Source organism: Hibiscus syriacus, unplaced genomic scaffold (assembly GCF_006381635.1).
Source record: "Hibiscus syriacus cultivar Baekdansim isolate YM2019G1 unplaced genomic scaffold, ASM638163v2 tig00111273_pilon, whole genome shotgun sequence".
In the NCBI taxonomy this organism is placed as follows: Eukaryota; Viridiplantae; Streptophyta; class Magnoliopsida; order Malvales; family Malvaceae; genus Hibiscus; species Hibiscus syriacus.
The window spans coordinates 1,049,908-1,064,189 of NW_024063040.1; the positions used below are offsets into that span (position 1 = coordinate 1,049,908).

The 14,282-nt window shown below is 35.7% G+C and overlaps 1 protein-coding gene and 2 pseudogenes across 1 annotated transcript; all 3 read right to left on the reverse strand.

Moving 5' to 3' along the window:
• Positions 1-102: 102 nt before the first annotated feature.
• LOC120157693 lies at positions 103-1,492 on the reverse strand (annotated as a pseudogene).
• Positions 1,493-3,428: 1,936 nt separating this feature from the next.
• Positions 3,429-4,105, reverse strand: LOC120157694 (peamaclein-like). Its single transcript, XM_039168753.1, has 2 exons — positions 3,954-4,105; positions 3,429-3,853 (listed from the first exon to the last, which is right to left on the reverse strand). The coding sequence occupies exons 1-2, from the start codon at positions 4,027-4,029 to the stop codon at positions 3,669-3,671; spliced, it is 261 nt and encodes an 86-aa protein (XP_039024684.1). The 5' UTR covers positions 4,030-4,105; the 3' UTR covers positions 3,429-3,668.
• Positions 4,106-8,726: 4,621 nt separating this feature from the next.
• LOC120157695 lies at positions 8,727-14,161 on the reverse strand (annotated as a pseudogene).
• Between the last annotated feature and the right edge of the window lie 121 nt (positions 14,162-14,282).

Below are 14,282 nucleotides of genomic sequence, written 5' to 3' on the forward strand. Positions count from 1 at the left end.
CAACCACCATCCTTAACACAATCGAAGCTAAAATAAATGTAATATATGTTGAAAGATTATTGAAAAGATGGTAGGCAGTGAGCATTAATTTGATCCCCCGCAAGCATTTGAACTACTTGGCTCATTATGGTCTGTGATGTCTATCGGCTTCTGTACATTTGATAGCCACTTCTATCACCTTCTCCAATTCCTTTCTGCCAAAATCCTCGCCCATGGCAGGGTCCAATACCTCTTCAATCCAACAACTTGTTCCTGAAGCACCAATTTTCTTCTCTTTGACCCAAGTTTCTAACCTCTGCCGCCATTTCTCTCCGTTGGTTCCAACAACAGGGACACCCACACTGGGTTCTTCACTGTTATCATTTCCGATAGCACAATCCCATAGCTGTATATGTCGACTTTGGCAGTGATGGGAAGATTGTAAACCCACTCGGGCGTCATGTAACCTCTTGTTCCTCTGATCTTGGAGAAGCTCGACCCTCTGGGACTGTCCCTTGCCAGCAATTTGGATAGCCCGAAATCTGATACTTTAGGATGATAGGCGGAATCCAACAGTATGTTGTGAGGCTTGACATCACAGTGCAGCACCCATTCTAAGCACTCTTCATGCAAATAAGCCAACCCTTTGGCGGTGCCCACCGCGATTTCAAACATTTTCTTCCAATCGAGTGAATTGCTCATGAGGTTGTCTGCTAACGATCCATTCTCCATGTATTCTTACACCAGAAGCCTGTGCTTCCCCTCCGCACGGTATCCCCACATCTCAATCAAGTTCATGTGGTTAAGCCTGCCGATTGTGCTTACTTCTGCAAGAAATTCATCCTCTCCTTGATGAGTTTCGACCTTAAGTCATTTAATGGCTGCGATTCGTTGATCGGGCAAAACTCCCTTGTACACCACCCCACCTCCTCCTCGCCCGATCTCTTCACGAAAACCCCGCGTTGCCCTTTTCGACTCACCATATGTAAATTTTTTGAAGCCAGTTGCAGCAACAATGTACCCAGATGTGGCCATCATCGACAATGCGTCTGGACTTCTCCCTGTTTTATACAAGAAAAAGAACACTAGAGAGATGCAGATCATCTCAAGCAACCCTATTATAGAAGCGCACCAAATAAAAACATTCAATGATCCGTGTCCAGTTCTCTTAACATAAGATCTTTCAAGCAGTTTTGTCTGCATGTTGGAGCAATTTAACTTGAAGTCTTCAACAGGTTTGTCGTAAGGGAATGATTTCGGAAGTTTCAAGTAAAGGGTTCCAACGTAGCTATTGTAACGATGACAATTACGCAATTCCCATTTTGAATAACAGCGATACCTACCATCTTCCGGGAAATATCGATATTGAAAAGCTTTACAACATGAATCCAAGCAATCCTTGACGCACTCGTGGAAGGTGTAATTCCTGAGGATATCGTGATGGTAACCAAAGAAATTAACATGACGGAGTTGGACAAAGTTGAAATCATGATTGTTGCATGAAAGTTCGAACTCCGGTCTCCAATCCCTTTGGTTTTTCATCTTGAACCCTGGTGGACAACCACACTTGGGGCCCGAACCAGGATCATAGCTACATATACTATTATTCGGCCCACAGGCCCCGTGAATCCTACAGGAGTTGGAGATAGCTTGCCATGTTACGAACCAAACCCCTTGCTGTTCAAGACTGTATAATCTAAGGTTACCATCAAAATCAATCGTTAATCTTCTCAAAGGTCCAAAACCGAAATCAGCTGATCTGAACTCCGTATTGTCAGAAGATAAAAAATAGCCCGAAGAATCCAACACTGCGGTTTTGGAATCATTATATCTAGTTCTTCCCTGGAGGTAGTCCAACATCGTAGAATCCGGCCAGTTGTTAGACAAAACCATCAATGTCAATCCAACATTTTCTTTCGACTCTTTCTATTTTTTTGACCTTGGTCGGAGACAATCCAACATTTTCTTTAGACAACCTGAAACAAAGAATTGAAGATATCAAATTACCAAACATCAAAAGTAGTGTGTTAAAACTCGGAGGATGTTATCTTCTCCAATTGTGCCAGTCTTCAGGTGGCAAGTTCTGTCATTTATGATGGCATTTAAGTATGGCGGATCGGGAACGTTAGGTTCATCTACCGACCCCCTTTTGACCAGTACTTTCCCTTTTAGCTATGCTAAACTGCAATTGTAATATTAAAAGTAACGTAGCATGCAATAATGTTGATGCTGTCAGGGTCCATCTTAATGAATGTCAATTCAAGAAAAAGTAGTGCATTGCGAGTATGATCATAATGATCGGTATTAAAATTCGTGACCATACATTTCTGTAGTGGTCACTGCTATTTGAAAATATCTGGTTCACCAAATTTTGACGATACCAATTAATTTATAAACCCCAATATCTGAAATGATGCTTTGAACATTATGCACTGTGACCCACAGATGACCCCCTTTTGACCAGTACTTTCCCTTTTAGCTATGCTAAACTGCAATTGTAATATTAAAAGTAACGTAGCATGCAATAATGTTGATGCTGTCAGGGTCCATCTTAATGAATGTCAAATTCAAGAAAAAGTAGTGCATTGCGAGTATGATCATAATGATCGGTATTAAAATTCGTGACCATACATTTCTGTAGTGGTCACTGCTATTTGAAAAATATCTGGTTCACCAAAATTTTGACGATACCAATTAATTTATAAACCCCAATATCTGATCAAATGATGTTTGCTTTGAAACATTATGCACTGTGACCACAGATACGACCTACGCTGTAGTCCTGGACTGGACTCTCCTCATTGAGAATGGCCTCTCACCAACTCAACACCCTCACTGTTTTCAGTATTCACTATTGTCCATTATGTTATTCAGAGTTTTTATTTGTCTTTCTAATTATTCATCTATGCTCCAATATCTGAATATAATTGTACATTTTTTTTCTAAATTTTCAAGAACCCTCTTATAAATAAATTGAATCTAACCTTGTAAAATTTATACTATTATCCAACATTTGCGTTTAAATTTAACTAACACAAAGTTATTTTAAAAGATTGATATTGAAATATAATTCCATTTTAAAACGAGGTATTAGATTTTTTATGCAACATCAGGAGTTTGAATCTGGATTAATCAATCATTAGATTAGATAGCTATGATTATAAAAAATTATAAAATTTTTGTATATTTTTATTCCATATATTCAAATAATGTATTTATATGAATTTAAATGTAACAACGACAAAAAAACTAGTCACACTCACACACCCAAACCCATATACCTATTTAACATTTCTTCATATATTCAATAGTACATCTAATATCTAAAACAATGTCAACGTGATCAAATTATTAGTCTACCTGATTAATAGTGGTTTAAGTAGTATTAAGAATTTTTATCTAGGGTTCTAACCATATTCTTTCTCCAATTAAAAAAAAGTCCTCAGATGTAAATATAAGAGTTATATACTATTGTTTTCATAAAAATAAAACTAAAATTGAAATAAACAATGTTTAACAAGGAAAATAAAAGCAAACGAGACAACATATTCATAGACCATGGAACGGGCCCTAATATTTTCAGATAAATAAACCTTAATTGTTATATAGCTTTATGATGGAGACCTTTAATGATCCTCTTCAATGGCTCTGGATGTTTTAGGGTCCCTAAAAACTATTTTGGGGGGAATCTAAGGGCACTTGGGCTTGCCCTTGGAGTTCTTCAAGTCCCTGTAACAAGGGCATTCATGCTTGTTCCCATATGTGCCTGATGGAACACATTTGCATTTCTTACAGCAAATCCCACAGTATTTCAAGCATCTTGCTTTAACCCCTGCCTTGGAGCACCTCGTCTTGCACTTGGAGCTGCAGTAACCTGCCATTGATCAAACCACAAACTCAACCATTAGCTTCACAGATAAATCTAAAAACATTCTAAAGACTGCGGATTTTTGGCTTGCTTTTTCACGCATAACCTGCCATTGACACCTCAAAGAGAGAGGAGCTGAGAATAAGAGAAACAAGCAGGAAGGTGACCAGGACAAGCTTCATCTTCTTTGATTTATAGGAACAAAAGATAAGAGCTCAAGAAAATCAAAGGGAGTGTAATATTTGTTGTGAGAGCTTGGCGATGCAAATGGGTTCATTTATACAGGTAGGGATGAGTAAAAATGTGGGGGAAGTTGTCTATAATTACCTAGGAGAAATAAGTAGGATCAATCAACAGCTAATTCCAGGCTGTCTACAAGGATAATTCATTATCTGGTGGGGGTGACATCTCCTATTGGTTTCCTGCTTAACTCGAAGTCGAATATAAATGTTAGATACAATTATATGTTATAAATGAATATACTTATTAAATTTTTAGAGAGTGTTTGTATCATATTCTTGTAATGATTTGTATGTATTTATGGGTTGATGATGAAATTTTCAATTCCCTATTTTTATTTCTTACAGTGGAGAAGAGTCTGGAAGGTAAAAGAGAAAGGTTAAGGTATATATGACTTTCCATGAATACTGTGGCAATGAAGAGGAAATGGTCGGGCCTTAGCCTTCCCCACCTAAAGATTCATGTGATCTGCTGGGGATTCCCTGTGAAAATTACGCCAAATGATCCATCTATTTATGTCACTCCATATCTGCTTGTTGTTTGTGTCTACTTTCCAATTATTCAATTATTTTAAAACTTTTTTATGTATGCGAATGATTGCCGTATTTCTACATCTATTATGTTATAAAAGATTTATTATTGCTTGAGCGTGTTTATATTTTGATTTAATACAAAAATAATTGTTCAGACTATATTTTAAGTTAACTTTCGATGTCTAAAAAACTTTTATTATAAACAGGTGTTTAAAATTTTCAACATTATACTTTTAGGGTGTGTTTGGTTTACGGAATGTAAGATTACCAGTGGGAATATAAGATTATCAGGAAATAAAATTACTGGGAATGTTGTATTTTGTGTTTGGTTAGTTTAGCATGGATGTAAAACTACCGTGTTTGGTTAAAGGAATAAAAGATTATTGAAATGTATATTTGACCAAATTGTCCTTATTATATATTTATTTTTTTAACAAGTTGGAAAATATTTATACATTTTCTTTAAAACATTTAAATTCATAAAATTTATATAATTTTTTTTACAAAATTGAAAAAATAAAAAGGTTTAATGAAAGGGTAAATTTTTATTTTAACCCCTGAACTTCATATAAAATTTTAATTATAGATTTTTTTGTAAATCTAAAATAGTTTAAGGATAAATTTGTAATTTAACCTTCGTATACTTTTTATTATTCAATGATAGAAGAAAAATATTTTTGAAGAAATTTTTTTAAGGGTATTTTAGACCAAAACGCCGGTAATCCAACAATACCTAAGGAAATGGAGGTAACGACATTCCCGATAATATACCCCAAAAAAATCTACTATTGGTAATCTTACATTACCGGGAATGAGATTCCCATGTTAACCAAACGGGAGAATGTGGATTCCAGAATGTAGATTTCATTCCCATGGAAATCACACATTCCCCCAACCAAACACCCCCTTAAGTGTTTACGAAGTAATAACCTTCATAAAACCATTAAGTGACACGAGTAATGTTTATATTTTTTTAAAATTTTTATTTAAAAATACTTAATAATGTTATTAATTAAAAAACTATTTTTTCTAAAATTACAAAAAAACATGTAATCCTAAAATCTCTCATTTCAACCCCATCACTAGTTGTCGGTGCCATCACCAGCCATCTTTTTCATCGTCGAACAATCACTCACTCGTCTTCGGACCTCTACTACCGGCCATCCCTCTTGTTGTCATCTCAATCCCATCATTAAATTCATAAATCTAAACTTAAATCCCTAAATCTAATGCCCAAATTTCTAATACTAATCTCAAATCTATTATTCTCACCCTAAATTATGCAAGTAGGGAGGGTTTTTTTTTTGCTCAAGCAAGAGGGGGATTTTCTCTTAAAAAATTATTTCTTTAAACAATATTATTTTTTATTTTAAAAAAAATATATATAAATGTAAAATATGTCAAATAACAATAGAATTTAACGGTCATTACAACCTAGACGCCTAAAAGTGTAATGTTGTAAAAATTAGACACCTATTGTTAAATAAAAATTCTTTAGACACCTATTTTTAACGAAAAAATTTATAGACCCCTAAAATTAACTTAAGGTATAATTTGAATATTATTTTTTGCGTCAAACCTCAAATTAGTTATAATAAGTTGAATTGAGTTTGATTTTAATATTGATTAAAAGAATCGGTTATAATGAATTAAATTGAGTTTGTTATCTATATCCAATGTATGCATATCAAACCATTTAATAATAAATTTTCTTTAGAAATCGTATATTTATAATAAATTATATGATAAATTATAAATTTCATCACTCAATTTTAATTTCACTTTATTTTAGTCACTACATTTAAAAATAATAATTTTATCACTCAAATTTGATATTGTTCATGTTTGGTCACTCCACCGTTAAATGACAAATGATACGATTACATGTCAGTTTACACTAAAAGATGTTATTTGGATCCCTGTAAAAAAATCAAGTTCACATCAAAACGATAGGACCCATATGATATTTTTTTTGGTCTCCTTTTCTCTATTTGCTCGAATCAACCCATATTCTGACTATCACTCATTTTGATCAATCATTATGTCGACCGTTGACAACGACAATCAATGAGTCTCAAATCTTTTCTCCAAACTCATTTTGCTTTCTTGAATGCAAATTTGATGCATGTTTAACTGAGAATAACCCCAAACTGTACGAAATTGATGTTGAACATTTCTATATTTTATATTTTTCAATCTTCATCGTACGTTTCTAGATGGAGTACAAATAGAAATATATTGTTCCCCGCTTTAAGAAAGATCTCTCACGGTTAACATCTTCAAATGGAAGTTATGAATATCAAGAGATCTACCAAAGTCAAGGTGAACTTTTTTTCTTTCTTTCTCGTTTGTATTTTTATTCAAATGACTTAATTGAGATTTTCACATATGCTACCAACAAGTCTTGAAGCAAGATGGGGAATAAATGGATTGTTAACAAGCCACCACTTCCGTTTTTACATATGTGAAGTAAGGATAGTTATGGGGTTGATGTGATGTGATGATTGATTCAACTAATTTGTTGGAGCAAAGATGCGAGTGGGTGTTAGATTAATAGTTAGTTTGGGATGACATGTGAAAGAAAGGGTGGGTCAGCGGAGATGATACGATTGTTGAAAAGATGATAAAATAAAAAGAAAGAAGTGGACAAAATATGACTTTCACTTCAACGAAAAGTAATTCACATCAACAAAATATAAGTTATGTTATTACTACATCATTTATGATTTAACCAACTGTGGAATCATAAAAATATATAGTAGTAATGTCAAAAATTAAGTGATCAAAACAAGAATAAAGTTAAAGTTGAGTGATGAAATTTATGATTTATCCTAAATAATAATTATAAATTATATAAAAACCTAAAATCTCAAACCTAACCCAATACATTGGTAAACCTAAATTAATTAAATTAATTTTGAGGGGAAAAACATGGTTTACATGTATGTATGGTTGTCAAGTTAATAATTTTGATTTGATTTTCCTAATTGAACAGATCAACTTTAGGACTATCACCAATGTTGATGGGTTAATCATTAAATTTTAAAAAATTTGTGGGCTAATTCAATCTTTTATTTTTATAGACCTAACTAACCGGATACTCTATCGTAGTATTATGACTCGCCTTGTGTAAGATGAGTTAAAACGCCAACCACAGCCTGAAATAGAGTGCAATAACATCGTTGTATTGATAGCAGAAAATAATGGAGCAGAAAAGCCGCTAAAATGGTGTCAACTGTCAAGTACTTGTCGCATGTTATAACCATAAGCTATAGGGAACTGAAAGCTGTAAAGCTTCACAGGGCTCCTGTTTCATGTTAAATGAATGATCCACCGAAATGGCAACCCATGTGAAATAAATTATCATCTTCTGCAGTAGGTACTTTTTGAACTAATCACAGAGTTTATTTTCACAAACATGAGAGATTTAATCTATTTGATTTATTGATCTGATCAAAGTATCACGTGCCACGTTTCTATTGATGTGTTTTTAATGTAGTTTTTAATTAAAGGCAATTTGAATAACACAATTCACGTTAGGGGCACTTGTGATAAAAATAAATTAATGTTAGAAACTTCAGATATAGGCTAGGAAAACAAACATAATTTCAAGGGGATAAAAATCTATTGAATGAGTAAAATATAATTATAATATTGTTATTTTTTGTAGAGTTTGGTAATTTATAAGATGTGTATGTGTTATCTATATGCAAGGGAAGAAAGGGTAGGCGGGGTCTCTTACCAGTGGTGGCTACTTGGTGTTTTTGAGACATTTATGCCTCGAGTGCTTAGGTCTAACCAATCCGCATTCCAAGCTCCATTGGGATTGCAGGAGACGGGTTGAAATTCAGGTGTTGCAACACCAGCATTTCATAGAACATAAACAAGAAATTTGGTAATTTGTGCTTCGAAATCATTGCCCTTTGGAGTTTTAACTCAATGCAAATTTGACTTGGAGAAATCTACAATAAGAACGGAGAAATCTACATTATTTACTGCAAAAACAATATCAGATAATAATAATATTATTAGAACCATCCAACTGCTCCACATGTTTCTGAAGAATGTAGTAAGATGAGGATGACCCTGCACTTAAAACCCTGAGATTTTCAATTATCAAGCTGTTTTTTTTAATAAAAAAAACCCATTAAAACTAAAGAGGAAGTCATGGACATCTTAAATTCCATTATACCTAATGGGAAACATTAAAAACCCAAAAGTATAAAGGTGCTTTATAATCACTCAGATTTAGAATCAAGACAGGTTTTTTCGTACAAGCTATAGGTAAGTGTAGAGCTAGACATTTGGGGCTCTCTTTCCAGAGCTGCAATCACATCCTTAACCGAAACAGTACGAGCCACTCTAGTATTGGGTGTGAGCATCACCCCCTGGTTCCGGCCAAACTTCTTGATTACCCCTGTTAAAAGAAAGTAGAGTGAAAACAAAAGCAAATATATGCAACTTTGTAACCGAACATAATCCACGGGAATTAAAAGTTGTGTAATGATACTTTTGGAACAGGCAGTGCAGGAATGATTTAATCATTGCATTAACACCTTACAAAACAGTGATATAGCTAGATCTTAAGCAATTTCATACAAGTACATTTGCTTTACATAGTTATTCAAATGCTCAAAAATGACTGTAACAGATAAAACAAATTTCCTTTCCATAAAATTAATAAAAAAAGAGATTGAACTTCCTAATCGTTTAGTATCTTCGTATATGCAATTGTGTATTGCCGTCAGGTTTACTACCCCGCATTGGTTCTATATTTCAATACTTGAATCAGTTCCATTGATGATACATAATAGGAACCAATTGCAATTTGCTCAGATGTATGCCAGCATTCATGACCATGCCATCTAATGTAACAGTACACATGATGAACCTAACAACCATACTAACGAGTTAAATGCATCAAATTAAAATTGAGAAGAGATCTAGTCATGAACCAAGCTTTTACCAGATGCATGAGAACTCCGTAGACCCCTTTTTTCAGATTCTTCATTGTCCTTTGTACTCTTCCCAGATGCAGATGAAGGCCTGCAGTTCACATCTTTACCTGCTTGTGAACCAGATGCTGCATCTGTTCCCCCCTCACGTTTCTGGCGAGCTTGCTCAGCCATAAGTTGCCATTTTGACAGCATGTCATCCCCTCCATATTGCAGCAGTGGTCCTCATTTTGTCATCCTCATCCTTGTTTACCTAAACATCACCATAGAGTTACTCCTCTTTATTTAAATGATTAAGAAACATATAACGTTCAGAAAATTACTTGTTGATAATACCTTCACTACTTTTGCTCGACTTTCATCGTTCTCCTTGTCACCATCAGCAACAGTCTCTGCCTCAGGCTGCAACCACATATATTTAACACATACAGTGTCAAGGAATAAATTATACAGCATGCCCGATCTTATGTATGTCAGTGCATTATTAATTCCCTGTTTTGAATGTACTAAAGAAAATCATATTATGTAAACAGAAACAGAACCCACTTCATTAAGTTTTCGGAGCTTCTCCACCTCAGCCTGCTTTTTCTCCCATTCTCCCCTAGCATTCTGGTTCAGCATCAAAATTTGCTGACGGACATCTGACGTAATAAGAGTACGGTGCCTAGGCTTCTCAACATCAACACGCTACAAGATATCCATTCAAATTACAAAGATATAATCAATATTCATGTTAACTGAGAGAAACTGAGACAGACCTGTTTCGACAGTCTGATTAAATTGCATATGAGCCCCCGCATTCTTTCCTCCACACTCTAAAGACTTAGATACATGAGGAAATGTATAGACTCAATATAAAGAAAACGGCCAAGAAGGTAGCATCTCACCAGGGACAAACATCGTCCCACATCATTGCTTATATTCTTCAAATCACTTTTGGCCACTGCAAGAAGACAAAGGAAACCATGACATGATAATTGCTTATAATGAAAAGCAGAATGTAAATGTATGACATTGAAGGACTTTGGACCAGGGAGGTATAAAGAATATTAACTAATTTCAGCCAATTTCTTCTGCAAAGGGGTTTTCTTCAAAAAAAGTCTTTCTTCTTCCTCTTGCACAACCTTTCTAGATGCTTCTGAAACTCGACTCTCGTCCTTGGGGCCAGATAATAGTTGCTCTTCTTCTTCCTATTTAATAGCATAACATAAAAAGAATGGCCTTTTTCTTTTAGAGATTTCGTAACTATTAAATTTAGGCAGATTTGACTAATAAAGCATCATACCCTGAGATTGACTCCACTAACAGCAGTGACATCATTTAGTTGTTCAATGCTCTGATCTGAAAATGCTCCAGAAACTTTTTGCTTCTTGCTGTAGGAACCCATTGAATATGGACAAAAACTTATTTAAAAGGTTAATATCAAGAAGGAATCAAATAGATTTCAATTGATCCTTAATAATCATGCCTGACAATCAAGTAACAGAGAGATTAATTTAACCTTGACGGTGGTGGAGATGAACCAAGGGCTTCCGGTGGTTTCCCCTGGCCTAGAGAAGGCCTTTTCTGTGGGGTTCTCGCATTGACCCCAGCTGGAGTAGGCACAGATGGATTTCTAGACCCCAACTGATAAAAACACGAGAGCAGAAAATTTGACAAAAGAAACTATCATAAGCATGTGCTTCACTGGGGAAAACAATAAACCATATAAATTTAGAAAAAATATATATATATGTATATAAATTTCAAAAAAAGCATATATATAAATTTCAATTAAGTGAACTGAATAGAAAGTAATCTCAAAATCAAGAACATTGTCATATATATAATTGGATATTTAGACGACCCTGTTATGTAGCACTGATTTTGGGAAGTTTGCCTAATCTACTGTAAAGTCAGAACAACTAAATAGCTAAATCAAATAAGTCACCAAAACAGCTCATGATCCATTTACATGGGTCAATGTCACTTGCCATCAAATTGATTATAAATCACAATCCATGTGTATATGCACTTCATAACTAAAATAAGGCAACACTCCAAGATGGCAAATGCTTGATGCATAAATTTGCATGTGAACTTTTAAAACAAAGTGGTAGGCATCACCAAGAGCATCCAGAATCATCCATCAAGATATCACAATAAGAAAACATATACTAAGATGAGAACACTGGTACATTAGAATCCATTTGTGCTGTGATGGAAGGTGTTGAGAAGCCAACTCTGGAAGATTGCTTCTCTCCAGGCTCATCATTTGGAGTATTTCCTTGCTCAACTAGTGTATTCGACACTCCCTGGATAGCAGACAAATGGGGTCTATGCTGGTCAGCACCTTGATCAACAGATTCCTGTTTCACATATGCCGCTGATGACAAGGGGCTAGGATTCAGCTCCTTACTCAGTGAGGCTTGCCAAGGAACTGAACCACCTGGAAAGTGAGAGAGGTGCGCCCTGCAATCTGTTTGGGTCATTACTAGAGTTCTGCCTCTCAAGCTTACGTCCACTTATCGTGTTCATTGTCTGGGTTGATCCTCAAACAGGATTTGATCCCATGCTTTGGTGAGGTGCGATTTGCCTCATTTGTGAATCATGAGACTGCGGCTTTAGAGTTGAACCTGACGTATTAACATTTGGCCCAGAATATGTGTGATAACTATTACTCCCATGCACGGAGAATGGATTCTGTGGAAAATTCAGATGCTGTTGCTTGTTAATTCCTTGTGGCGGAATTGAAGAACAACCTCTTTCTTGATTCACAGTGGTTGAACCGGAGGAAGAAATTTGACTACCTAGCATTCCAAAGCGTGAGTCTGATTGGCGACTAATCTCTTGAGACTTTTAAGCCTTGTTTTCACCGGGAAAATAACTTGAATTAGTCTGCATGGGGACTGCTGGAGAAGGGAGTTGAGTTGAATTGGCAGCAGAATTAGGACCCTTTTGGTGCAGCTGAGTTAATGAATGTGGTCCAGTGAACTGTGTGGCACCACCAACAGATGACATCCGGGGAGTATTTGGTCGTGCTCCAACATGGGACTGTGGCGGGGACTGATTGGAACTCATCTGAAATTACAGATATGGGGTTTTAGCTTGTGTTCAAAATTAACAAGCACTCAACTCAAGCATCAGTTTTTACTTTACTAACATGGGACATTTGAGCTCACCTGCACTTGTAACTTGTTAACTGCCAACCTCAGCATCTGGTCTCCTACAATATCTCTCATGTGCCTGACAAATCCGTCTTTTGCAATTTCATTTTTCTAACAGGAACAGCCAACAGAAAAATCAGGAGACATAGAAGTCCATTCTGTCTATTGTGACCATTACTAAATAATTACAATAGTTAAGCAAATGGGTTGATATTAGAAATCCACCTTTAGTTTATCATACAGAGTATGAAGCTGCATGGCTCTGTCTTTATCAAGTTGGGGCGATAAGGCAGGCAACAACACGGCAAATGGAACTTGTTTTCCTCGATGCACGGGATTATTTGGTTGCGCTGCTCCACTGGACTGTAGATCACTCATCTTCTGTAATTTTGCATATTGTGATTCACTGTCTTTATTGTTGGTTCTCTCAGGTTCAAGTGGGGTCGGACTTTTTTCAGTAGTCTGAATCCCAGTCATTTGAGAAACCTGGGGAGGAATTTGTTCAGTTACTCCTTTTTGACGAACATCTCGGGTTGTTTTTGTGGCGGTAGTAGACGATTATGTTCCTGTTGAACATCATTTGGCTGTTGAACTTGTTGCTAACTCCCCGCAACAACAGCTCCCTGTTGCTTTTGCTCCATCTCAGATGAAGTCTGATGTTGCTGCTGTGCACTTTGAAGGACTTGTTGATTTTGGAGGTTGATGTTTCCGTCTTGCCCAGGGATCGGCCATGATGCAGGATTGCTTCCTTGAGATAAAGATGCTGTATTTTTCAAAACGAGGACATACAATAACAAACATTCAATGAAATTCCGAGGAGAACCAATTCATAACCAACAATTGCAATTAACACAAATGCAAAGCTAATTACACTCTCTATTAAGAAATTCTAAACCTTAATTAACAAAAATAACTGAATTCCAATCTAATGATACTATTTATAAAATCAAATCTAGTCTATTAGTCTAGCAAATTAGAATGAAGACCGAAAACAAGGAAAGACTACCAGTACCGAACCAGAATGCTGAGAAGTCGGCGCATCGCCTTCAATATCTCGATTCAACGCGGCCTGGAAAGCCTCAACGTCAGCTCCAGAATGCATAGACTCGTCCTATTAACAGTGTTTTTTTAGGGAAAAAAACAAATTGGAAAACAGATTAAATAGCCTCCACATATTACGAATTCTATAGATATTGAAGAGAGTAAAAATAAAACCCAGAACAAAGAAAACCCTTGTCTTCTTCAAGGAGCTTTACTATGGAAGGGTCCATCACGAGCTATAAGGGCAACCGGCTTCCGTTGCCTCTGAATGGACGGCCTGTGAGCGGAAATCGTTCAACTTGCCGGATTGTAATTATGTATTGTAACTCAAATTAAAATTACACGAAAAAAGAACGATATTGAGAAGAATCACAAATTCACATGGGGGGAGTAGTTTTTAAATTGAATCGAACGGAGGAAAGTTTTTTTTTTTTTTTGAAGGAATAAGAGCTTATATTCCAATAGCATCATCAATTACAACTTGCTTAATACAATCAGATTCATCTAAAAAAAAATCAAA